This window comes from Pseudorca crassidens, chromosome 17 (genome assembly GCF_039906515.1).
Source record: "Pseudorca crassidens isolate mPseCra1 chromosome 17, mPseCra1.hap1, whole genome shotgun sequence".
NCBI lineage: Eukaryota > Metazoa > Chordata > Mammalia > Artiodactyla > Delphinidae > Pseudorca > Pseudorca crassidens.
In genome coordinates, this window is record NC_090312.1 from 44904692 (window position 1) to 44930000 (window position 25309).

Consider the following 25309-nt stretch of genomic DNA (forward strand, 5'->3'; position numbering starts at 1 on the left):
GCCTTCCTAGATCCCTGGTGGCCTTTATTTATGTATTTGATGGTGGTTTATTGGCGGTGGGGGGGGGGGGGGACGCTAGTAATATAGTATAGTAGCTGAATCAGGAGCATGGGCCCTGAAATTATACTCCTTGGCTTTGAATCCTGTTCACTAGCTGTAGGACAATGGGCAAATTGATTAATCTTTTTAAGGCTCAGTTTTTCCATCTGTAAAATGGTAATATTAATAACATTCACAGCACTGGCCTATTGTGAAAATTAAATGAGTTAACATATGTAAAGCATTTAGCAAGGTACCTGGCACTTGGTAAATGCTCAAAAATATAATTGCTATTAAGATATTTTGACAGTAATAGTAGTGACATTTCACTCAAGCAAGGAGGACACACATAAAATTATTTACAATAAGATGTGTGTTGTGTTACGACAGGGGAAGGAGCAGAGAGCTTTGGAGTGCAGAGAGCCAGACCTTCTAACTCCCAGTTGGTTCAGGGCAGGATCTAATGTAGAAATGCTATTTTCTTTCTCACCTTATGTGATTTTCTTTTTTTAACTTGATGACTTTCCTTCCTTTGCTGTCCTAAATCCTAGTGTTTTTGACTTACAGCAGTTTACCATCGAATATTTATTCAGAGCCAGCTACTAAGCATTTACTTACTAGGCTCTGTGCAGAATGCTGGGGTGGAATAATCAATAGGATGTGGGCCTAGTCTTCTAAGGAATGTATGTGTGTGTGTGCATAGTTGACACACCTGGACACACACTTGCAAGCACAACAATTGGATGATGCTAAGTTCTCTAATAGATATATGCAAAGTAGAGCCTAAAGAAGGGAGTGACCATCTCTCTCTAATTTGAATGTGGAACAAGGGTAATGAGGGAAGCCTTCATGGAAGAGGTGGCATTTCTTCTGTGTCTTGAAAAATCACAAGCTTCTTGTTGCCAGAGGACATTTTAAATACAGGGAAGAACATAAAACAGGAATGCTAAGGCATGAACCAGCATGGCTAGAGCTTACAGCATGAGGAAGTATCAGAAGTAGACATCTGTCTTGTAGGTTGGAGTGGCAGAAAGGAAAGCAACTGGAGGCTTTTAAGCAGAGGGATCATGTTGTTGGGTTGAATGTTCATATCACTTTGGAAGTGATGTACAAGGTAACTTGAAGAAGATGAAATCTGCAGTCTGCTTGGTGAGGTAGGATGATGATTGGCTTCAGTATCAGTGAAAAAGAGGAGGCTGGGATCAGCAGGCTCTAGAGGTACTAACTAGAGAGAACCAAAGGGCTCTAATACATCGGTTGGATGTGGAGCCAGGGACTGGGGAGTCTTGGTGTCTAGGATGACTCTGAATTCTTATTTGGACAACTTCTTGCCATCAACCAGAATAGTGAATAATTCATCAAGAGAGCATTAAGTTTCAGGTTTATCTGTTATATGACTGCTGAGATATTCCACAGGGAGCTAGATCACAGGTTTGTTGAGTAGAGATGTGTGTACTGGAAATCTTGATTTGAAGTCAGAGGCGATAGCTAAAACCTTTGGAATGGAGGCAAATGTATGGTGTGAAGAGAGAAAAGCCTCGAAAAGAACCCTGGTGACTACCAGGGCATCTGAGAGTCAGGTCTCATTGAAATCAGGGGGCAAAGAGTTTCATGGAGGGAGAGGTCTATAGTGTGAAATGCTGCAGAGGGACCAGGAGTTAATTGGGAGGGGCTAGATTGCATTTTGGATTTGGCCATCTGGAAGGAAGATGTCAGTAGTTACCAGCAAATCTCTGTCCCTTTGTTGGAGCTTGTTTGTGGTGCGTTGCAAAGTTGATGGAAGAGATGATGTAGACAGAGCCAGTGAGGTCTACCCTTCAGAAGCCTGCCAGTGGAAGGATGGAGGGAACACCATCTACATGGAGAGAGGGGTTGGTTTGTTCTTGGTGGGAGAGATTTGAGCATGCCTAGGTTCTAGGAGACAAGCTCAAGTTAAGGAGAGGGTGGAATGATTGGTAGAGTGAAGCCTCTAGAGACAGAAGTTGCCTCTTCTGAAACTCAAGATTCAGGTGCAGATAAGCAGGAGTTCTGAGGGTGAGGTTTGCAGGGCTTTATGCCTGATAACCTCACTTTATTTGCTTAAATAGGGCATGAGGTTATCAGAGTTTGGCTGGAGGATTGAGGCAAGTCAAGTGATGTCTTCAAGATTAATTAATGCACCCTCATTTTTTACTGTCTTTCTTGTCTCATCTTGTCTGGGGCCCAACCAGGCTGGACATGCTCAGGCTTATTTAATCTGGAAAGCCTTCTTCATTTTCTCTGTCCCATTCAGCTTTTCCTCTTTGCTTTATCACACCGCCCATCTAACCTTGACCTTATCATGAGCTCATGGTTATTAACCCTACCTTTGTGTTTCTGGTTCATGACATCTCCCTGTTTCTTTTCTTACTGGTTTCATAACTAGTTCACATTCTACTGTTGCCTCTTTGAAAGTTACAATTCTGTCTTTAAAATTTTGTTTTAGCAGATCTTTTGTAGTACTTCTGTGCCAGACACTGTGCTGGGGCTGGGATTCTGGGGTGGGAGCCCACTAAACTCCAAGGAAAAGGATGTAAAAGAATTTTGAGTTTTCCAAGTATGTGAAGGAAACAAAGGGGCACAAAAACCTGCTTGAGATTGGATGGCCAGGGGAGGATTGATGCCCTCAGGAGGTGACATTGATGTTGAAAATAGAAAAGATGAAAGTGAGCTGACCATTTGTAGAGGGGAGAAGGAAAATAGTAACTTTCTAGTATTTATCATATTCATAAATAGGTGTTCTATAGACATTGGATTATATCCTTCAGTATGTAACTGCCTAGAACTGTTTGTGATACTGTCCTGTCCTTCCCACTGATACTTCCTTGGTTCCTGAAGGCCCTATAAAACAGGGATCCCCAACTGCCTCCCCGACCCCCCGTCCCCCCACCCGTGAGTGGCAGGCGAGCGAAGCTTCATCTGCCACTCCCCATTGCTCCATTACCGCCTGAACCATGCCTCCCCCCCGCCGCACAATGGAAAAATTGTCTTCCACAAAACCGGTCCCTGGTGCCAAAAAGGTTGGCGACTGCTGCTATAAAAGACCTATAACAGCTTATCCTTCAAATTAAGGTAGAGAAGGACCATGTTTGTTTGTTAAAGGGTTAGGTGTTACTGAGCACTCAGTAATGTGTTCAGGGCGGGGCAGAAGAGAGGAACAAGATAAATTCCCCCATTCGACTGCATGGTCTTTCTCTCTGCGTTTCCTCTACCCTTCCCTCTGCCCCTCAACTCAGGTAATTCTGAGTCACAAAATGAGGAAAAGTGTGTGTGTGTGTGTGTGTGTGTGTGTGTGTGTGTGTGCGCGCGTGCGCGTGTGCGTGCGTGCGCCACTGTAATTAGTTACTGCCATTATATGATTACTGCAACTTTAGTCCCAGAAGTAGACACTTGGGACAGATCTGAAGCTCCGGACGTTGGGTCCAGGTGGGTGTCGCAATTTACTGTCTTTAAACTAAGGGGTAGGATAAGAGTTACAGATTTCTCGTGGGTGAGGAATAGTGGGAGGTACTGAAAGGAAGATAAACCAAAGAGAAAGGAGAGACACTGAAGATAAACGTTGCTGACTTCATAATTTTGCCTAGAGTCAGGCCAAGTAGACATAAAATATGATCTACCAGGGCAAAAGCTAGTGTTTTCTTGCAAATCTAAGCTCGTACTAGTAAATTATTGTTTTTCAGAGAGAGATGATGAAGAGTTGTGAAATGGTTTATTAGTCTCCAGTAACTTTCCTGAGGTATCCTGGGCAGTAATTTTGAGAAGGGAACGGCACGTAATAATAAGCACTGGTTTGACCCCTCAAAACAGAGATTCCCAGCATCTTTTTCTTGCTGCTGCTCAAGGAATGACAACATTCACAATGAGAGTGGACTTCTGTGCTGGTGTTCGCCATGTGCCAAAAATTTTACCCCTTTGCTTTTTAAGGAAGTAGTAGTAGTGATATTATCATAGGGGTGATTTTGGGTATATTCTAATTTGAGTTATTGTTAGTAACAAGTTAATAATAATGTGAACCTTGAATGAGAACAGCTTCCTTAGTATTTAGACATTTATTACTTTTGTGATTAATTTATCTGACAAAGAGTATCAAGAAGGCCGTACTTTTGAAAATGATCTTATATATCTCTTGCAAGCAACATTTTTCATTTGTACATGGAATGCTCTTTGCAGTTGTCCATCAATGTTTGGTTTGATTTCCTCCCATTATAATTCTTCATAAACTCAGAGAAGACATCTCTAGTGCTATATGAAATATAAATGATTCCTAGTAAATGGATGGGAATTTAGACTGTCATCTTAATTTAATAACATATTTACCCACATTTAAAGTATATGTATAGATGAGGCTACATTAAGGACTTAATAACTTGAATTTATTTACATGTCTACTTGAGGCACATCCCTAGAACTTGAGGTGATGTGTATTGTAAAAATGTGTCATTCAGACTGTAGCCAGATAGAATTTTATAATTCTTGGTTCCCTGATGGTCTTCCTGAGATTAAAAGACATGATTGCTTTTAAAGTGTCTTGCTATAAGGGAAAATGGACTTACTTACATACATTTGAATATACATATACAGTTATTTCTTTAGTAAACAGAACTTGAGCTTCTGTCCTTAGGGAGTATTTATTAGCAAGAATTAATTAGGGTACATTCTCTGAATTACTTTATTAATTTAAATAAGGTCATGGGCCTCCATGAAAAATTGTATTATAACTGAGGCAGAATCTATTAAGAAATAGTAAATGTGAAATTAACCCAACTGTGTAGAATTTATAGACTTGATCTTTTTATATATTGACCATATTAAGTCAAAGAGAAATGTCCATTTAAACACATAACCTTCAGTTCCCGTGTGGTGTGTAAATATTATTATATGCAAAGAATTTGCTAATGTAATTCATAGGCAGTCCAAACTTGTCTTTGGGAACCCTTCTCTAGACAACTTAGTGAAACTGCTTAAAGTGCAGGGTTCTGTTATGTTGTATGGTGCTCCTTGAACGGTTTATAAAGAATTTGATCATTTATTCGGGGATTTTGCTCTCATGGTGTGCTACTATACTTCTGGATTCTCCCCTGCTAAGTGATCTGTAGGTCTTTTCCTTTCTGTCTGTACTGTGTGTGGACTTCTTTATTACTAAAAGAGCATTTATCCCTTTACTCAGTAAACACTGGTGCTAGGCTCTGCTAGATGATTGGGATACTGAGGTGAATAAGGCACTTTTTCTACCTTTGTGACATGTTCAAGGGTTTTCCTGTGCTACAGCCCCTGTAGAGAACCCTACCTCCTGACTCCTCCCCTCCCCCTTTTGGTTGTCTTGAATCCCAATTTTTTGCTCCTTCAAACTGAAGCTGAACAGCCTTGGTAGACTTCCAAATAGAGCGAAGTATATTTTTACCTTAATTTTTTTCACATTTAGTTTCATTTCTAGGAAAATCTAGGTGTGCTATATTTTATCTAAATTGATTTTAAGGCCCATGGTTATTTTACAAGTAGAAAAGTGCTCCCAGAAAAAAAGTGCTGCCACTAAGCATGAATAATGCTTTGATTCCATGGTTTTAGAGTACTTATCCCAGTTTCAGAGATGATATAAAGAAAAAACAGAGGGGTCTTAGAATTGTTTATATACAGTGTTAAAACTGAGCAAAAAATTTAAAAGAAAAAGGCTTTTTATAGCATGACTGTTTGACAGTATATTTGAAAGCTCTGCCCCATTGTGAACCACTGATTTAACGCATAGCCACTCTTAATATTTCTGATATAGATCCTTTGTATGCATATCCTTCCAGACTTTTACCTGTGAACACAAATACAGACACATCCGTCCATCTATAACTGTCTTAAAATAGTTGTTTTTTTAAACAGGATCTTGCAAAGCATGTATCTTTGTAGTATCTTTCCATGTAAATATACACATCATCATGTTCTACTGTATGGTTCTATTAGAATTTGAATTGCCAAATGTCCATTGTTGGACAACTAGGTTATTTCCAGTCTTCTTCATTATAAACATCTTTGTACACTCGGTATTATTTACTTAGGATAATTTTTAAAGAGTGGAATTGGTATATTAAAGGATATATATGATTTAAAGGCAGTTGGTACATATTGCCTAATTGTCCTGTAGGAAAATGGGTATCATTTTACAAAAGTGTTAAAGTGCCAGTTTGTACTGTAATACTATATTATCATTTTTAAAAATCTGTCAGTCTGTTAGATTAAAGAGTATCTTGTTTTAATAATGTAAAAAAATACTAGTGAGGTTAAATTTTTTTCTCCATAGGGTTATAGGTCATTTATTTTTCTTTTGTGCACTTCCTATTCCTGCTGTTTTACAATCTTTTTTTTGATGGGCTTTTTGGCTTTTAATTATTGATTCGATGGGGCTATTTATATATTAAGGATATCAATTCATTGTTGTCACGTAACAAATATTTGTTCCCTGGGTGTTGCTTGCCTTTTACTTTGTTTATGGTATTTTTTGCTGTACTCAAATTTATTAATAAGTTATTGGTTCTGCCTTTCTTATAGCTTAGACTCTCTTTTCCAGTCCTAAGAGTAAACAAGTATATACCTATATATTTAGTATTTTTTTTAATTTTTATATTAAAATTTTATTCATATAGGAAGTGAATGACTTTGTATATGAGACAGGGGTTTACTTCATTTTTTCCAAATTGTTGTCTAGTATTTCCAAAGAGAGTTCATTGAATTGCTTTATCATTTTCTCACTAATATTAGAAGTCATCTTTACCATATACTGAATTCTTAGATATATAGTCATTTCTGAGCTTTATATTTTTTCTGCTTTTCAGCTTTTATTTTGCTGAATTATCTGTTTCTATACCAGTAGTACATTGTTCAAATTGTAGTTGTATGGTGAATTTTAACAAATGTTAGATTCAGTTTCCTCATTACATTTCATTTCCTGGTTTTCCTAGCTATTTTCATTTTTATTTCAAATTAACTTTTAAAACATTTGTAAAATTCTGGAAAAAAAATATTAGTATTTTAGTTGGGATTGCTTTATATTTGATGATTACAGTATATACCAAAGGGGAGTAGAATGGACATCGTGATAATTTAATTTTTTTTTAAATGGCTTAATACAACAAACTAGGGACCTACTGTGTATAAGGTCCTTTTTTAGACATCAGAGATACAGAGTTAAGAGAAGAACCTTCATTCTTTTCCCTGACCGACTTTTAAAATTGTAGAAAGATTTTAAATAGATTATATATTGTAGAAGGATTTTAAGAAGATTTTGTCAAATTCATATTTTAAAAATATTGCTCTGGAGCCAAAGAGGAGAAGATTTGAGCAGAGAGGGACTAGAGGTAAAGAAAACCATTCAGAGGCTCTGTAGGTTCTGAACCCAAGTCAGAGGTTAACTGAGGGTGGATCCTAAAAGTGTCAACATTTAGAAGTGGAATTGATAGGATACTGGGCATGGATTGGATGTGGAAGGAGGATGGTGCAGAGGGAGGAGGCTTAGGGTGATTGTGGCCTTTTGGGCTTGGAGATAGAGATTGAAGTACAGGAGGAGGCACAGATTTCCTCAGGAAGATGTTAGATTTGGTTCTAAATACAGCTGTCAATGGGATATCTGGGTAGAGTTGTTAAGCAAGTAGTTAGATAACTCATCTGGTTCCCAGGAGAGAGCAGAGGGGTTGAAGGCAGTTAAGAAGAGGAGAAGGTGAGACCCTGGCTCGTAGGAGGGGCCAGGGTCTGAGAGAACTCAGTGAAACTCCTAGTGACAGCTAGAAGAATGATACTACAGGAGAAAAGGAGTAAGAAGTGGCTGGACAGATCGAAGACTGCTGAGAGCTCAAGTAAAATAAAGATTGATCAATATCTTTTGGATTAACCACAAAAAAGTTTGTACCTATGCTGGAGTGGTTTGAGTGGAATGGTGTTGGTGGAAGCCCCATTGCAGTGGGGATTAAGTATGAATTTGAGAGACTGGTTCTATTATTATCACCATTGTTTTATTATCTCTATCATTGAAGAAATTTTGAAATTCCTTTTAAGGGAACTAAGGAATCCAATTGCTTTGCTCTACTTGTACCTCCACATCTGTATTTTTAAATAGAAAATGTCTTTATCCACAATTTACTTATACTAGGTTCTTAACAGTGTGATAAATTCTGGGACTGAGTTGATATATGATATTGAAATGATATGCTCCCTGCCATTATGGAGCAATGTCCTGTCTGGTAGGGGGTGTTAGACAACAAGTAATTGTACAATTATTTTTAACAGTTTCTGTAAGCTCTGTAAGCAACAGTTAGATGGTACAATAGAGCTTATAACACAGGGGGTGGGGGGGGGAGGGGTGATCAGGGACACCTTTGAGTAAGTGAATTTGAGCCGAGGTGGGTTTTCTTGGCTAAGTGAAAGGCCCTGAGGTGAGGTGAAACTTGCAACTGATTAAACCAATGAGATGTGAGATAAGAGAGGAGAGGTAAGCAGAGACTAAGTCTATCTACTGTTCTAGGTCACTTAAACGGTTTTGGATATTATCTTAAGAGTGATGGTAAACCATTGAAACACTTTCAAGTATTTAGAGTAGTAACTTGATCTGATCATTAGAATATAAAATTCTTGAGGGCAGTGATTTCCCTTTGTTTTATTGCCTTCTCCCTGTTGTATGAAATAGTACCTAGCACTTTGTAGATGGCTCAGATATTTTTGAATAAATGCTTGTTATTTAGACGAGTGAATACATTTGTGTTTGACAAGATTATTCCATCTGTTGTATGGTAAACAGATGGCATTACGGGGTGAGGGGTTGTGAAGATAAGCTCCTGAAAATGTCCCAGTGAAAGATGGTAGTGCCCGAGGATGGTGATGGAGATGGAGAAACACGTTTAGGAGGGAGAGTAATTTGATGGTGGCACCTGTGGGAGGACAGGAAGATGTTTAATGTGTTTTATATATGAACAACAGAGTGTTGCAGGAATCCCTCTAAGTCACTATGATGTAACGGAACTTTTTTCCAAATGGTTCTTCCTGTTGTGTTTGGGTTTGCTTTTTGACATTGCCAGGCACCTCTAGATTCCTACTTACTCAAGGTGTATCTTATTCTGTTGCGAAGCTCTGTGAATTTGACACAGACTTTTAAAATGTCTCCTGAATCTCCCTCCTATTCTCCATTCTTAGGGCCGCTTGCATGCTGGATGCTGTATCATTTCTTGCCTACACTCTTGGTATCCAGTCCTCTTGCCTTTCTTACCCTATTTATTCTCTGCTCCACATATACCTATAATATAAAAATGAGTATATAATTCAGCTGCCTAAAAACTCTCTGTGCTTTCCCATTTCCTATTATGTGAAGTCTACACTAACGGTACCGATTGGTTATTTTTAAGAGTACATTCAATTAAATTCAACAAATATTCATTTGAGCTTCTGCTATTTGCTTGTCTGTGATTTAGTCACGGGTACATACTCTGCGCACCTTCTTAATTTTCTGCCTAGATTTACTAAGTCTTATCTGGGTAATCGTAATTGACTGCAGCTGGATGTGTATGCTGCCATTTTTCTGCGACAGCTCTCAGAGCTGGCTCTATAGCCTTCTTTGTCATTGGCAAATAAGGCAAATCTTGATGGAGTAAAAAATTGTGTGTACTTTGAGATTGTTAAAGGTTTGGATCACTATCTAATGATTTTTTTTCACCTTCTGGAATAATCTGCAGTTTGGCAGCAGGGTGTTACATAAATGCTTATGTTCAATTTATGGGCCCTTGGTGATGCCTTTGTCTTTCTCTGCTCTTTATGCAAGCAGGAGTTACTTTTCTATGTATTTAGGAGTTGTGGTTTTTTTCCTTAGTGTTTTTATCACAGTCATTCAGCAAACATTCAGCTAGTTGCCTGTGCCAGCCGTTTCAAACTTGTCTTTCTTAAACAAGAGGTCCCTTTTTTCCAAACGAAATCTTAAAATACATTAAATCTTAAAACAGATTAATGTGGAACTATGCTGGTTAAAAAGTACCATAGTTAACCCCAGGCTGCTTGATATCCCCTTGGTGGCTCCAGGAGCTACCTCCAGGAAGTGGTTATTAGACTCTGAAGCAGAATCACTGGAGTGAAGGTAATAACAGATGTGGGCGAGATGACATTTCTAAGGAGCTTATACATACAGTTAACGCCTGGAGTCAGCCAGTATTCATAAGACCCACATTCCTTTCCACACTTTATGAAATTAGTAATTGATTTTTCTAACTAGAACCACCATTTGAGTACTTATTAATAATGTTTATAGTGCTTTCTCTTGGTGGGCTTCAGGTCATCTTTGTCAAAAATGAGTGAACTGGTTTAGACTATGTTGGGCCTCTACTCCATTTAAATGAGTGTGTGCTTTCAGCATGTCTCCTGTCTGCTTACTCATCCTCTGGCCCACTCTGGGTAACCATAGAGTTACTAATATGTCTCTGCCTGTTTTGTCAGAAACTCGCTTTACTTTTTTCCTTGCTTTTACTTTCTTTATTCATTCATTCAACAAGCCTTTATCAAGTGCCTACCATTTCAGGCACTCTTCTAAATGCTGTGGAAGCTGGAGTTAACAGAATAGGTCAAAATTTTCTGCATTTGTGAAGTTGACACTGTGATTGGGGGAACATTCAAAAACAAGATAAATATTTCAAGCACTAGCTACTTAAGTGCTATAGAGGAAGTGAAGGGAAATGCATTGTCCCTATAAGAGATGACACAAGATTTTTGAGTTATTTTTCTAGAAATTGTGATAGATTAGTATGGATTTACCTTATTCTTTTGCCATCTTCCATCTTAACTCATGCTCTTTAAAGGCATGATGTCCTGCTTTAGGCAGTCATCCCTGTTTCTGGACCAGCTGCTGACTCAGCTGCTGACCAGCTTGTTCCAGGACTGAACCCTTGGCACTGTTCTCATTAGCATAGTTATCCCAATGTTTACTGATTACTTGGACTGAGCGACTTATTCTCCTGCTTCCTCAGAGCTCACTTATCTTAGTCATTGGGTTTCAAACTTTTATTTTTCCTTTTACCCATCAAATGAAATCATATGCAGAAGCTCAACCTAGAAAACAAGTGAAACATCTGAATGGGAATGGGAGGTGTTTAGGATGAGGCCAAAGGCACTCCTTGCCCCCATCCCCACACTTTCAGGCTGCATGGACACTTCCATGGACTCCTCCCACGGAGCTTTTGTTTCTTTTTTTTTTACATCTTTATTGGAGTATAATTGCTTTACAATGGTGTGTTAGTTTCTGCTTAATAACAAAGTGAATCAGTTATACATATACATATGTTCCCATATCTCTTCCCTCTTGCGTCTCCCTCCCTCCCACCCTCCCTATCCCACACTTCTAGGTGGTCACAAAGCACCGAGCTGATCTCCCTGTGCTATGCGGCTGCTTCCCACTAGCTATCTACTTTACGTTTGGTAGTGTATATATGTCCATGCCTCTCTCTTGCTTTGTCACAGCTTACCCTTCCCCCTCCCCATATCCTCAAGTCCATTCTCTAGTAGGTCTGTGTCTTTATTCCTGTCTTACCCCTAGGTTCTTCATGACATTTTTTTTTCTTAAATTCCATGTATATGTGTTAGCATACGGTATTTGTCTTTCTCTTTCTGACTTACCTCACTCTGTATGACAGACTCTAGGTCTATCCACCTCTGTGTAGCATTTCAGAGCCATTATTTGATTACGGTGTTGTCCTTTTATGATGACAGAAATACTCTATAACTGGGCTTTCTAGTATGGTAGCCATGTCACCATGGCTGTTGAGCACTTGAACGGTGGCTAGTGTGACTGAGGATCTAAATTTTAAATTTTATTTAGTTTTAATTAATTAAAATTTAAATGGTCACATGTGGCTAGTACAGTAGTTTTGGAAGGTGCAGTTCTAGTATAATGCTGTCTCTAGATTTAATATTTACTGAATGTTTCTTTATTTCAGTTTTCTAGATCTTATGTAAAATAGTATTAGTTTTAGATGATAATGAACTCTGAGAAGACCTGGAGTAAGTTCTAGCTTGTAACCTCGAACAAATTATCCACCCTCTCTGGTCCTCACTTCCTTTATATAAGGTGGTCAAATTTCATAGTGAGATTTTAAAGTGAGATAAAGCATGCAGGGCATTTGGCATAGTGCCTAATGCCTGATTTTAGGTGATTTATCCTAAGGGTTTTCGTGGGGTTTTTTTTTTCTTGTAAAAATAAAACATGTTTATTGCATAACTTTAAATAAAAGAAAGATAACAGAAACTAAAAATAATCTATAATCCTACCAATCCATAGACAAGCAACAGGAAAACTTTGAAATGTGGAAAAAATTGGTTTTGATTCATAATTTTTTTTTTCTTTGTTTTGAATGTACATATGTATGATGTATGACTACGCTGATACTATTATTGTAAAAAAGGGAGCTTTTCAGACTATGTCATACGTGTATAAATTGCCTTACAAATCTCCTTTTCTAATATAAAAGGTTTTAGGAAATATATTGTAATTGCTGAAAGGCATTTTAAAACTGGTGAACTCATTTTAAAACTGGTGAACTCAATAATCCAGTTCAAAGATTTATATTTGGTTCCTTAATGTAGAAATTCATTTTAGGATTTTTTTAAGGATGGAAAAAAAGATGTAGATGATTGTATCTTAAGTTAAATCTGTCATGTCTCTTGAAAGTTCTAGTGTTTCAAAATTGTGACTAAAGGCATGCCTTATTGTTACCTGAAAACTGGGTTCCCCTCTTGGTGGGTGTTGCAAAAGACACAACCAAGCCAAAGATCGGGAAAAGGAAGGATTTATTACTTGCAGCAAGTAAGGAGAACACTGGAGATCCTTCCCAAAGCAGTGTCTCCCCAACAGCAAAACTGGGGGAGTTTTAAGCTACATGCATATTCATGATGGGGCTTGAGCAGAGGAGAATTCTACATAGAATTGGGGCAGAGCGTGACAGAAACTAAGCTTTAGTTGATTGAAGTCACGAGGGTCAGAAAAGGTCAACGTCATCTTTCTTTAGGTTCTGGGGTCTTACCTTACCATCCTCCACCTGGATTGGAGGCCTTAGTTCCTGTAAAACAACTCCAAGATATGTATAAGATGGTTATGTATATCCCTTGAGGAGAAACTAGGACTCTGATTTATTGCTGAACTATTGTTTCTTGACTGCTTTTTCCTCTGTTCCTGCATTCCTTTGTTCCCTTAAAATCATTAATTACTGAGACCTATTCAGGGACAAGCATTGTGGCCAGGCTTAGATCACAAAATGGTTTGGGTCTAAAATGGCTTCTCTTATGTCAGAAAGCTACATCTGGTTCTTTTTCTCCAAGGACACCCTACCCCATCTGCCTACATTATGACATTATAGCAATATATATTCATTTAAAATATTAAATGTGTTGAGCACCTTCTATGTGTCAAGCACTGTGCCAAGTGCTGGGGCTCTAACAACAAATCATATGACATAATTTCCCTTAAGTAAATTACGAACTAGTGGGAGAGACTGACGTTGGTTCTAAGTACAGTGTGATCAGTGCCGTAAGAGGAACTAGAGAGTGAAATAGGGAAATGTGGGGGAGTTTGGGACAGCCTGAGATGGGAGGGTTGTTGTTTCTGGCTGAAGTGACACCCAAATGGAGTTTTAAAGGAATGATGGACTTAACAAGGCAGTGGTGGGGTGAAGAGTATTTCAGGAAAGAGATGCAATGCAGTGGAACCCTGTGTGACCCAGGGGCATTTGGAGAGCCATAGTAGTTCAGTAAAGAGTTACTGAATGCATGGGGGTGGATGGGAACCAGATGAGTCACAAAGGTCTTTCTGTGCCCTACTAAGACACCAGGATTTTATGCTTAGCATTATGAAAGGTCTTTGGAGAATGGATCAGAGATGAATAGTCAGATCCGGGAGTCCATTCAATGGATTGTTGATCAGGCCAGGTGAGAGATGATGGATGATGAGGGTTTGAATTCAGGCTGTTGAAATGAGTCGCATTCTAGATATTTGGTTCCAGAACTTGGAAAGGATATTAGGGCTAGAGTTATAGGGACAAGTTATCTACATAATGGCCATGGTGTAACTATCCCAGCACCAATGAATCACTAAGGAAAAGGTATAGAGTGAAACTTTGAAGAGGAACATTGGGGGAAAATAACAGTAATTATCACAGAGGTGAAGAAGGGTGAACCCATAAAAGAGACTGAGAAGGAGCAGGAAGGCCTAAGAAAAATGAGGAGAGTGTTAGAATAGTGGTATCCTGGGAACAATATGTTTCAGGAAGGAGGAAGTCCTGAACAGTGTCAGCTGCTACAAAGATGCCAGATAAAGGATACAAGTGTTTCTTGTATTAATAATGAAGAAACAATTTAGAAGAGTTTCAAGTGGGAGTTAAGAGAATACATCCATGCTACATTCCAGGGTTATTTTAGTCAGGATTCTTTGGTTTTGAGTGAAAAGTCAACTCAAATTAGGTTTTAGGCAAAGTAGGGACTGATTGGCTAGGATTGTTTGGAAGATCCAAACTGTAGGAATTTTAGAGATGCAGCTGGTGCCTAGGATCCAGCAGAATGAGGAACTTTACTACAAAGCACTATAAGGATGATCTCTTGCCACTTCTTTGCTTCTTTCTGCCTGTTAGGTGCCTTCTTTTTCAACACAGAGCTGCTCTCTGGACTTGGAGGGCAGTAGACAGTGCGGTTTTCCTTGGGAAACAATCCTTGGGATTGTTTTCCTTTCCTGAGATTGCCCATCTTGGACTAAGCGCTGTGCCTGGACCAGCCACTGGTATCTTGGGTACGAGGTCATGAAAGAACATGGTGGTGCCCAAGGTAGTTATGAAATTAGAGGGTATGGCAAGTCCCTGTACTGGGAGGGAAATGTTCTAGGCATAAAGTCTTATAGGTGTCCCCTCCAAGTACACGTAAGGTGGAATGGGAAATAAGGAAAGTGAGTGTAGATTACTCTTTCAAGAACCTGAGCTGTGAAAGTGAGTGTTTTGATGATAACTAAACAGGGAAATTTGGACATTGTGTAGGGTGTTTTGTAACCAAATCATTGATGGAGATTTAGTAATGAGGATTGAAAATGTATTTGAAAACAAGAGGTAGATATTAATTTTAATGTTTATGGAAAAAAGTTTCTGTGCAGACATATTCTTGTGGACATAGAAATTTATGTGGACAGAGGAAGTCTAGTGGTCACTTTATTGTCAGATATATTTTCTCTGGGTAGTCTCCTTTATGTTTTTTTTTTTTTTTTTTGCGGTACGTGGGCCTCTCACTGTTGTGGCCTCTCCCGTTGCGGAGCACAGGCTCCGGGCACGCAGGCTCAGTGGCCATGGCTCACGGGCCCAGCCGCTCCGCGGCGTGTGGGATCTTCCCGGACCAGGGCAAGAACCCGCGTCCCCTGCATCGGCAGGCGGACTCTCAACCACTGCGCCACCAGGGAAGCCCTGGGTAGTCTCCTTTATGTTTGAGATGATCATAAGCCATATCTGGAAAAAGAAACCAGAGAATATTAGAGTTTGCAAAAGATCCTTGAGGTCATGTATTCCAGGATGCTTAGTTTTATACATGATAAGTAGACTCCAAAGAAGTGAAGGAATCACTTATAGATACAGTAGTGCCTATCAGAAGAAGAAGGGCTATTTTCTTCTTGGGTCTCTGTTTAGAGAGTGAGGAAGTCTTTCCTAGAACCTTTTCCATAGACCTCCCTTCATGACCCATTGCCCAGAACTGGAGCACAACACTCACCTCTGAAACCTGTTGCTGATAAGGGGAATGTGATAACCTGATTAATGTAAAACAAGGAGAATCTGCCCCCCCCCACAAATTTTGTACCTGAACAAAATTAGAGCTCTTCAGCAGGAAGACAGGGATAAGGGCTGTTGAGTAGGCACTCAACAGTATCTGTGACATAAGCTAAGCTGAAGAGCATATATTTCGTCCTGTGGTCAGTGGGACACTCCCTAAGGTTTTAAATCAGGGGGTAGATCAGATCAGATTTGTATTTCAGATATAGCAATCTTCATATAACACCTGTGATAAGACATGAGGTAACAGCTCATTCTTACCTGAAACCACATAGTAAGTTGGTTGCACAGTTGAACTGAATTTTGGATTTTCAGTATCTTCTCATATTACCTGTATTCTATTTCCTCATGTATTTATATGCTGTTGATGGTTCTGTGTTTGTCTTTTGCCTTGAGATTAGGGTTGCTATCTTTGAACTGGCTATAATATAGGGAATATAGGGAATGTATTTGTAAAAATTAGGAATGTAACCATGCTTCTAGTGAAAACCATGGTTGTGTTTATTTTTTAAATGTCTTCCTAAGGAGGCAGTTAAAAAAATTGCTATCAAGTTGCTTAATATTTTCACTGGTTGGGGTGTTAGAGTGTATAATACACATTCACATATACAGCTATTGTACAGATGGGCTGTGATAAATGCTAAAAGAGAGGCAGAGGAAACCTGATGTGGTTGACACCTGGGGCAACTGGGAAAAGCTGTAAGAGGATGTGGAATCTATAATGGGCAGTGAATAATGTATAAGATGGGACAGGTTCTTCTACATAAAGGAAACAACAGCATGATAAAGGCAGAAAAGCCGAGGAGTAATGTCAGGGTGCCCTATGTAGACAGCATAGAATTGGGGGAAAGACACTGGAAATAAACCCATAAATGGATCGTGAAGTGGAAGGTCAAAGAGAACGGAGCTCACACGTATTGGTACCTAATATGAGGAGGCGCTGTGGTGGGGTCCTGATGAGGTAGAGGATTGTATCCTCATTCCTATGAGGGACTGAGGCTCAGGGTAACTCACTTGCCTGAGGGCCCACTACTGATGATCAGGAGTCTACATTTGCAACCAAGTCTGACTTACCTTGGAAGTTCTCCTGTTATTGCTAAATATCCTTCCCACTGTATCAGTACATCCAGCTTAAAATGTTAGTATTTGACTTTTATTCTTAGGCATTGTTGAATGGTTCTGAGCAGGATTGAATGTTACCAGAGGTCTTTTTCAGGGAAATGAGGTGGTGGTGTTGTGAAGGCTGGATGGCTACCTTTCCAGTCTGCAGACAGTTGCTTGTAACATCTCACACCCAATCACTGGAGTCACTAAATGACTCAATTGTCAGAACTGTATTTGCCAAATTTTCCAGAGAAATAAAAATCAAATTCTGTACCAGTTTTGTTCCTCCTGCCTCTCCATTAATAGCACTGTGGTTCCACTTGGGCTTAATCCTCTTTAGTGCATACCTTCTAGCTTTTGTAACACACACTTATTCAAATAAGACTAACTCTGGACTAACTACTAATTGACCAAAAAGTTCCTCAACCCATAACACCTATGAAACCAAGATATTTCTTCTATTATAATTGACATGATGAACTCTGATAGAAAATGTCGTGCCATTCATTATACCAATACTGAAATCTTTTTACACCAATCATCCCTAGAATGGTATGTAAACAAGGGAAATATAGAATGCCTATTCTTCATACCTTAAAAACACATCTGGAACTATTTGAACTAACTAAAAGTAAAATAAGTGCCATGGCAGATTATGCCATACCTTTTCACATAAAACAACAACAACAAAAAGGGAAATGGAAAACATACCACTTCTAGAAGGCCCTGACATTGAATTGGATATTGAAATGGTATCGGTAATGTATTTATATATGCCACATTTTCTTCCATGCATCAGCCGTCTTTGGTACATATGTGTTGGATATTTGCCATGGGAGTTGAAAACTTACCACATAGGGAAGATCTTGTTTAGAAGTGGTGTGAATCATTAAGGTAGAAGTAAAGTCAGTTCTTTTAAAACAAATAATTCCCTGATCTGATAATTTTTTTTCTTTCTTTTTTTTTTTTTCATTTTGTGTCAGTCTTTCAGTAAATGTCAGCTTTCCCCTACACCAACTAAAAACAGAGATTACATGCAAGAATGGTATAATTTTCATGAACTTAAAAAATTACATGAGAAATATTATAACTTAATATTGGTTTTACTATGTCCTCTAATTTGAAATGGAGTGAAATGCTTCTATGGTTGAATCATAGCTCTTTTGCTGTTTGCTATAGAAGTTTCAAGAATATATATTTCAAAATGTTTTTTTTTTTTTTTTATTAATCCAAAACAAATGCAACAGAACGCAGCATACTTGAAACACATTTTCTGAATTTATCTTAAATCTCTCTACTCCAGAGCGTTTTTGTGTGTGTATGGCTTAGGCTTGGCTGGTTATTTCATCATCTATTTCAATCCTGGATTGATTGCACTGAACAGCACAGAATGAGTTACATATGGTCCCACTTTGTCTAAGTTTGTAGAACCTCTGGGTTGGAACTCCATTTCATCAGAGTGAAGCTAGCCATCACAGAAATGTGGCTAATGTCAAAATCTTAAATACATACACGTATACATGTATTCCAGAGAGAATGTGTATACCCCTGTTAGAAGTAGTGGTGTTTTGCTATTCATTGGCTCAGTGGTTATTGCTCCTAAAATATTGACAACATCTCAGGAATTTAAAAAAGTTGTTCATCTACATTTTATAATAATTGTTGTTGGTATTATTATTATTAAATTCTGGATAGGAATCATGTTACACAAGTGGACCAAGACAGGTATTCAAAAGGTATTCAAATTAAAATTATGAATATATCAAAAATATTTCTAAAATTGGGCAGAGGAAGACAGAAGAAATACAAACTATCTTAAAAGAGTCTGAAGAGGAAACCCACTGTCAACTTTATGGTTTATTATTCCCTTTTTCCTTAGTGTGGGGCTACTGGAAAAAGAGTAATGAAAAGCGTGTTTAAGATACATTTCCAAGTTTAGGTATTGCTCAAGAATTGCATCAAGTAAGGTAGGGCCTGTGCCCACCAAGGCTCAGCTTTTGGCGGTGGTGAAACTGTCCAGGGTAGCTTTCTCCCTTTCCAAGCTCTTTTCTCCCTGCTTTTTGGTCTGTTCCCTCTTTCTCACTCTTTCCTTCTATTGCTCGATATACTTATTTATTTCTTTCTCTGTTATTCCCACTTCCCCTTCCCCCTCCTGCTCTTCCTTTCTCTCTCTGCAACCACGTGCTTCAAATCTGTGGGTCTGGACTGCCTTCGCTAACAGCTCCATGTGAGTGTTAGCAGAATGAAAACCAGATGGACCAGCAGTTCCCACTGTTATCTCCCAGCTGACTCTGGCAAGCCTCCCTTTATCCCTCCTTCCTTGGCATGAGGGAAATATTTGCCTTTATTTAGGGAGACTTGTATTTGCTGCTGTACCTCTTCCCTCAGCTGCAACACAAGTGGAAAGCTATTTATTCCCTTGTTGCTGAGGTTGGCTGAGGTGAGTAAATGGTGCAATGAATTTTACTATCAAAGAAGTGGTTTTAAACCTGCCTAACTTCTGCATTTCTCTACAACAAGTTATTCACTGGTGCTCGTTAAGTGTTCTGGAATAGCAATATGAGGTCAAAATTTTAACAATACAATAAAGGTAGAGACACTCTCCATGCATCTTCACAATCATCTCACTCAGAACGCTTAATTCACAATAGGGACAGTCATTGTTATTCAGCCAGCAGTAGAGACTAAGAAATAGAGACCCTGATACTGGTCACTGGATCATCGTTCACAGTGCTCTTATTAGAATGATTATTATTTTCATTCTTCCCTAATACGGTGTCAATGCTATTTCAACTTTCAAAAGTTGTGTTCTATTGCAACCCAAGTCTTATGAAATTGCTTTGAATAAAGGGGAGGTAGATTTGGAATTGTCATAGTAGTAATTTGGGCTTTTCATTTTAATAATTGACAAGTAATTTTGAGAGTTTTTCACTATGGTGATCATAATGTTTTAAGAGACCCATTCTTTATTAATAGTCTGTGTTATGTTACTTTTCAAAAACTCCAAATGGGAGATACCTGTGCCTGAGGCCACAAGAGGCGCCTCGGATATTTTTTGGGGTGTGTGTGTGCATGTGTACACAGGTTTGTAGAAAATTGGATCTAAACAAACAAATGAAAACTTTTTTTTTTTTTTAACTGGAGATCTGTTTCTTTGAGTAGATCAGATTGAGAAAAAAGTTTAAAATTCCAAGGGAAAAGTATACTTAGTATAAAACAGTCCTGAAGTGCAAATGTTCATTATTGGGTAATGAGGAAATTTCTCCTTGTCACATACTCATGAAAAAATATTAGAAAGATCTTTAGTTCTCAATTTGGGACTTTTCCATTCTTACTCTGCCTGAGATTATTAATTGAAGTATTGGTTTTTTATGTTTTATTTTATTTCTTTATTTTTAAAATTTATTTATTTATTTATGGCTGCATTGGGTCTTCGTTGCTGCACATGGGCTTTTCTCTAATTGCAGCGAGTGGGGGCTACTCTTTGCTGTGGTGCATGGACTTCTCAGGTTTCATATTTTTTAAATGGTGGATCATAAACTCACAAGTTCTAAGTCAATAATAACTTCACTTCGTTTTGTGACATTTATGTAGTGGTGATTTTTCAAACAGGTCAGAAAAAAAATTGAAGTGAGAGGTTATGTCTGGGAGACATAGCCTGCTTCATCTGTTAGGCTAGAAAACTAAGCATGGAAAGGGGATGGTAGGTGTTACAAAAAAGTCATTGCAAAACGCCAACTTCTAACAGTATCCCACCTGCATAACAGCCTAAGATTTGTGTTATTTCTGAGCTGTCTGAGGGGTTCATTACCGTCCCACTTCCTCATCTATTTTTTACCTCTTGCTAATGTTGGCTTCAGCTTCAAGCGAAGTTGTGCTGTTGCATATAACGCTACCAAGGTAGCATCTGTCTAAGCCAGAAATAACAATAAGATGTAAAATTACCCAGTTAGAAATGAGGTCCTGCCATCTGTGCTACACCTTCTTAAGTGGGGTTTGGATGATAAAGTCTCGATTTAAGCTTCAGTAGATAAGCCTATTTTATTGGTAGAAGATGTTGGATTTCTTACCTTGCTTGTAAAAAAGATGAACCTCTCTTATAAAACTGAGGTACCAAAAAAACCCTGAGGTGCTTAAGGAGTAAAATAACATGATCATGGTGGCATCCTCCAGATCGGACTGAGAAGCACTCCACGATGCCAGACTCACCTGTGGATGTGAAGACCCCGTCTAGGCTGACTCCTCCCACGATGCCACCTCCCCCAACAACTCAAGGAGCTCCCAGAACCAGTTCATTTACACCAACAACGTGTAAGTAGGCATTTCTGCATTTGCTGTTTCCGTTTTCAAGTTCAAATTAAATTTTTTTCTGCAAATAAAAATTAAAGGACACTAAGATCCAGCATCAATGTATTATGCAGAAATGAAGCCCCACCCCCCCACACAAATAATTTGTATGCCAGTGAGTAGGTATTGAGCACAGAATTATCATATCTTGGGTAAAATTTGTATGACTGCCAATATTTGCCTGCCTTTTCATTATTGTTTCAAAGTTGTAGTCTTCTGTGATTTCAGTGAATGAAGAACACTGCCTTTGGTCTGTAACTCATCATTACCACGTTAACTTCTCCTTTGACTTAATGAGGAGCTCCTTATTTTAGTTTGTTCATTTTGACTTGGAACATGTTAATATGCTATAATTATTTCCAGGTTACTTCTGATCTTCTAATCCACTTTCTTCTGTTATTTACAAGTAATGTTAAAATCTAACATTCTTAAGTTAAAAGAGGGATCATTCTATGCAACAGTTGCATACAGAAAACTTTCTGAAATAAGGAGCATCTTTCTTGTCTTGAACTTGTCAAACATTTATTAAATATTTATTCCATTTCAACTTGGCTCTAGACTTGTGCTCTGAATCAGTGGAGTGTATTGCTTTTTGTGTCATCCAAGGAAAGGACAGAATATTCTGATAGAATAGCAACTTCCCTTTTTTCCTGTATATTTTAATAGAAATAGCAGATAGCTTTGTTTTCATCCATCTGAAAGTCCTGGTTAAAATATCAAAGATTTGTGAAACTAATAAATGCCGTTGGTTTCAGATAATACTATTTACAGACTGTGTGCCCTGAAATCTGTATATGAATGAAAAATAACTAATAGGCAAAAATAGATCCTTGGGATTATAAGTGTTCGGCAAAACACACATCCAGGCTATTTATGCAGTGTTGCGCTGCCTTTTATAAGACCTTTCCAAACATGTAAGGAGCAGGGGCCTGCAACAGTGCCAAGTTGTAACCCTGTCATCTTGTATTTGGTTTGTTGTTACCCAAAGCCACAATGATAGGCATATGCCTCCTCTGAGAGGTCCTAGTGAGATGTCATTTCTTGACAGGTTGCTTTGGTACTCATTTGGGACGAGACCACTTTATTTTCTTGAACCTTTTAAGAATAATAAGGTGCTTAAAACATCTTCAAACTATTGTTGGAGGTAGTTTATCAAAATTATATTTAAAAGATGGGTTTGATAAAGGTCTAACATGGTAAAGTCAACATTTTCTTTGGTGAGAAATGTGCAAAATTTTCTATCCTAGTTCTTACGGATTATCACCTTGACGTTCAAATAAATTTTATCAAATGAATTTACGAAGTTACCACCAATCCATGCTGTTAGTTGGACTGAGATATCCCCTTTCGATTTCTAGAAATAACTCTTTGATAATTACCGTATGCATTTTGGCTTCTTACATAAAATTGGTGTTTTCCTTAAAGAAGTGGTTAAGAAATATGAGGGGGAGAAAATAGCCTTCTAATTGGGTGGTATAAGGTTAAAACTTGAAAGTCGTACTTCTATAAACACAGCTGTCAGTTGTGTGTACAAAACATGATTAAAAATGTCCAGTGATAAATTTAGTCTCCACCAAATGTCCATTTTCTCTAGGGGAGCAGTTTAGAAAGGAATAGTTCTGTTATATTGATGTAAGCCTGGGACAAAAGGCTGACATCCAAAATGCTGTTTGTTCTGTGTTTGCATATGTGTGCATGGGAGGCTGTCCCTGTGCTCCAGCCGGCTCCCATTTCTTAGCAGCTTCTGTGCAGGATATCCTCCTGTGGTGTGAGGAGTCCACCCATTTAGTTATGGAGTACCTGAGCCTCTGGTAATCCTGTGAAGTCAAAGCATTTTACCAAAAAGGCCCAACAGCTTTTAAATTACCAAATTCACTAGATTGGAAGGGAAGGATACTTAGTTGTAATTTCCTTGTGCATGTTCTCTGTAAGTTTATTTTTTCTTTCTGATTTTGTGCCCTCTGACAGTAACTAATGGCACGAGCCATTCACCCACAGCCTTGAATGGCGCCCCCTCACCGCCCAATGGCTTTAGCAATGGGCCTTCCTCTTCTTCCTCTTCTTCTCTGGCTAATCAACAGCTGCCCCCAGCCTGTGGCGCCAGGCAGCTCAGTAAGCTGAAACGGTTCCTCACTACCTTGCAGCAGTTTGGCAATGACATTTCACCGGAAATAGGAGAGAGAGTCCGCACCCTCGTACTAGGACTGGTGGTAAGCAAATGGAAATCGGCCCAGTTTGGGTTACCAGGGAGAGTGTGGGGGAGATTCAAAATACAGATTCCATTCTCACAGGTATTTTGTTTCTACACCTGGAGATTGCATGCAAGGCTGATGATTCTGTAGTAACAAGGGTTTCAGTTCTGCATTATGTATTGACCCCACCATGATTTCTTTTCCTATTGATATTTAGCTAATGAAGATGTGGTTGTACAAATTTATCATTATCTTGGCCATAAATGTGTGTGTGCATAAAATTTAATAAGTGTATCCTCCTGGCATGGCTAGTGTCTTTTCAACAAGGACAGAATATTTTTGTTATGTTAATGGTTTGCTTAATCTAATTGGGTGCTTATTTTAACTTAGTTGCTTTGGGGGGTTTTTATTATCAGCCTAGATGAGCAAGAATTTATAACAAGTAACACATTATTCTTTTATGTTTTCATTTTTAAGGCTAATAGCATTGAATTTTTTGTGTGTGGTAAAATACATGACATAAAATTTACCATTTTAACCATTTCTGTGTGTACGGTTCAGTGGCATTAAGTACATCCACATTGTTGTATAACCATCACTACTATCCACTTCCAGAACTTTTTCATCACCCCAAACTGAAACTACCCATAAAACAATAATACCCTGATTTCTTCATCCCTTAACCCCTTATAACCATTTATTGCTTTTTTTAAAAAAAAACAAAAACAGTTTTTTGCTATAGGTAGAATTACACAAACCGTTAGTTTGAGAACAGAAGTGTTGATTTTGGCACATTATATTAAAGTCTGCACATTGTCACACTGGAAATTAGAGCATATTTCCTTTTCTTGCATTCTAAATCACTTTTACATGTCCTGTGACTTTCTTTATGAATAGAGAATTTTCATTTAGGAAGGTGATTTTCCCATAGCAAACTGAGTCATAGAGAAGCTCTGAGTCACATATTCAGGCCTTTTATCATCCAGGCTTACAATGGAACTGAAATTCATACGATAGGCAGCAGTTTCCTTTTTCTCGATATAATCATTTATTTTTATTACATGGACTTATCATGGGCAAAGCCATAGCAGTTGTGTTTTACAAAAGAAGTCCTAGAAGTAAAAGTCTGGGTGAGAGTTGAGTGCTGTAGATGTGCTTCAGATCATAGTATCTCACATTTGACAGAGATTTTGCAATTCAGTTTTTAACCCTTACCTCCCTCTCCCCCACACTTTAAGAACAAGAAGCTTTCACATTTCTCATAATCCATCAGCTTCCTCTGACAAATTTGTATTCCTCTGGAATACAAATCGCCTTGTATTCCTCTGACAGGAAGGTGATTTTGGCATAGTGTGTCAGCATACTGCAGTTACTTTTGTCAGTCACTTATCTTTTCCTTTTTATTTGTTCTTGAGTTTTGCATAAAGCGTTTTTGACACATAAATAGGTTACATCATAGAACCACAAAGTAAATCCAAAGCAGTAATTGTATCAAGTGAGTGATGAAATGTTGTTACTAGTAAAAAATGTTTATTTTAAAACTGCTTCATAAATTTGATATGTTCTTTAACTGCGGTTTCTATAACTTCAAATATAGAAAAAATTGGTAGCTTTAAGTAGATTTTTCCCACATATTAAGTGGAATACTTTTGAGGGCAATACTTTTTTAAGATTTTATTTATCTAAAGACTTTATCAAGATAAGTTGGGGAAAACATTAATTTTTTTTTTTTTTTTTGCGGTACACGGGCCTCTCACTGTTGAGGCCTCTCCCGTTGTGGAGCACAGGCTCCGTAAGCACAGGCTCAGC

General features: G+C 38.4%; 1 protein-coding gene across 1 annotated transcript in view; it reads left to right on the plus strand.

Moving 5' to 3' along the window:
* The window catches only part of RUNX1T1 (RUNX1 partner transcriptional co-repressor 1), a 128082-nt gene that overhangs the window by 51798 nt on the left and 50975 nt on the right, over positions 1-25309 (plus strand). The window contains 2 exon segments of the mRNA XM_067711798.1: positions 21135-21272; positions 23277-23518. Coding sequence (XP_067567899.1) covers positions 21135-21272; positions 23277-23518 — 380 coding nt within the window.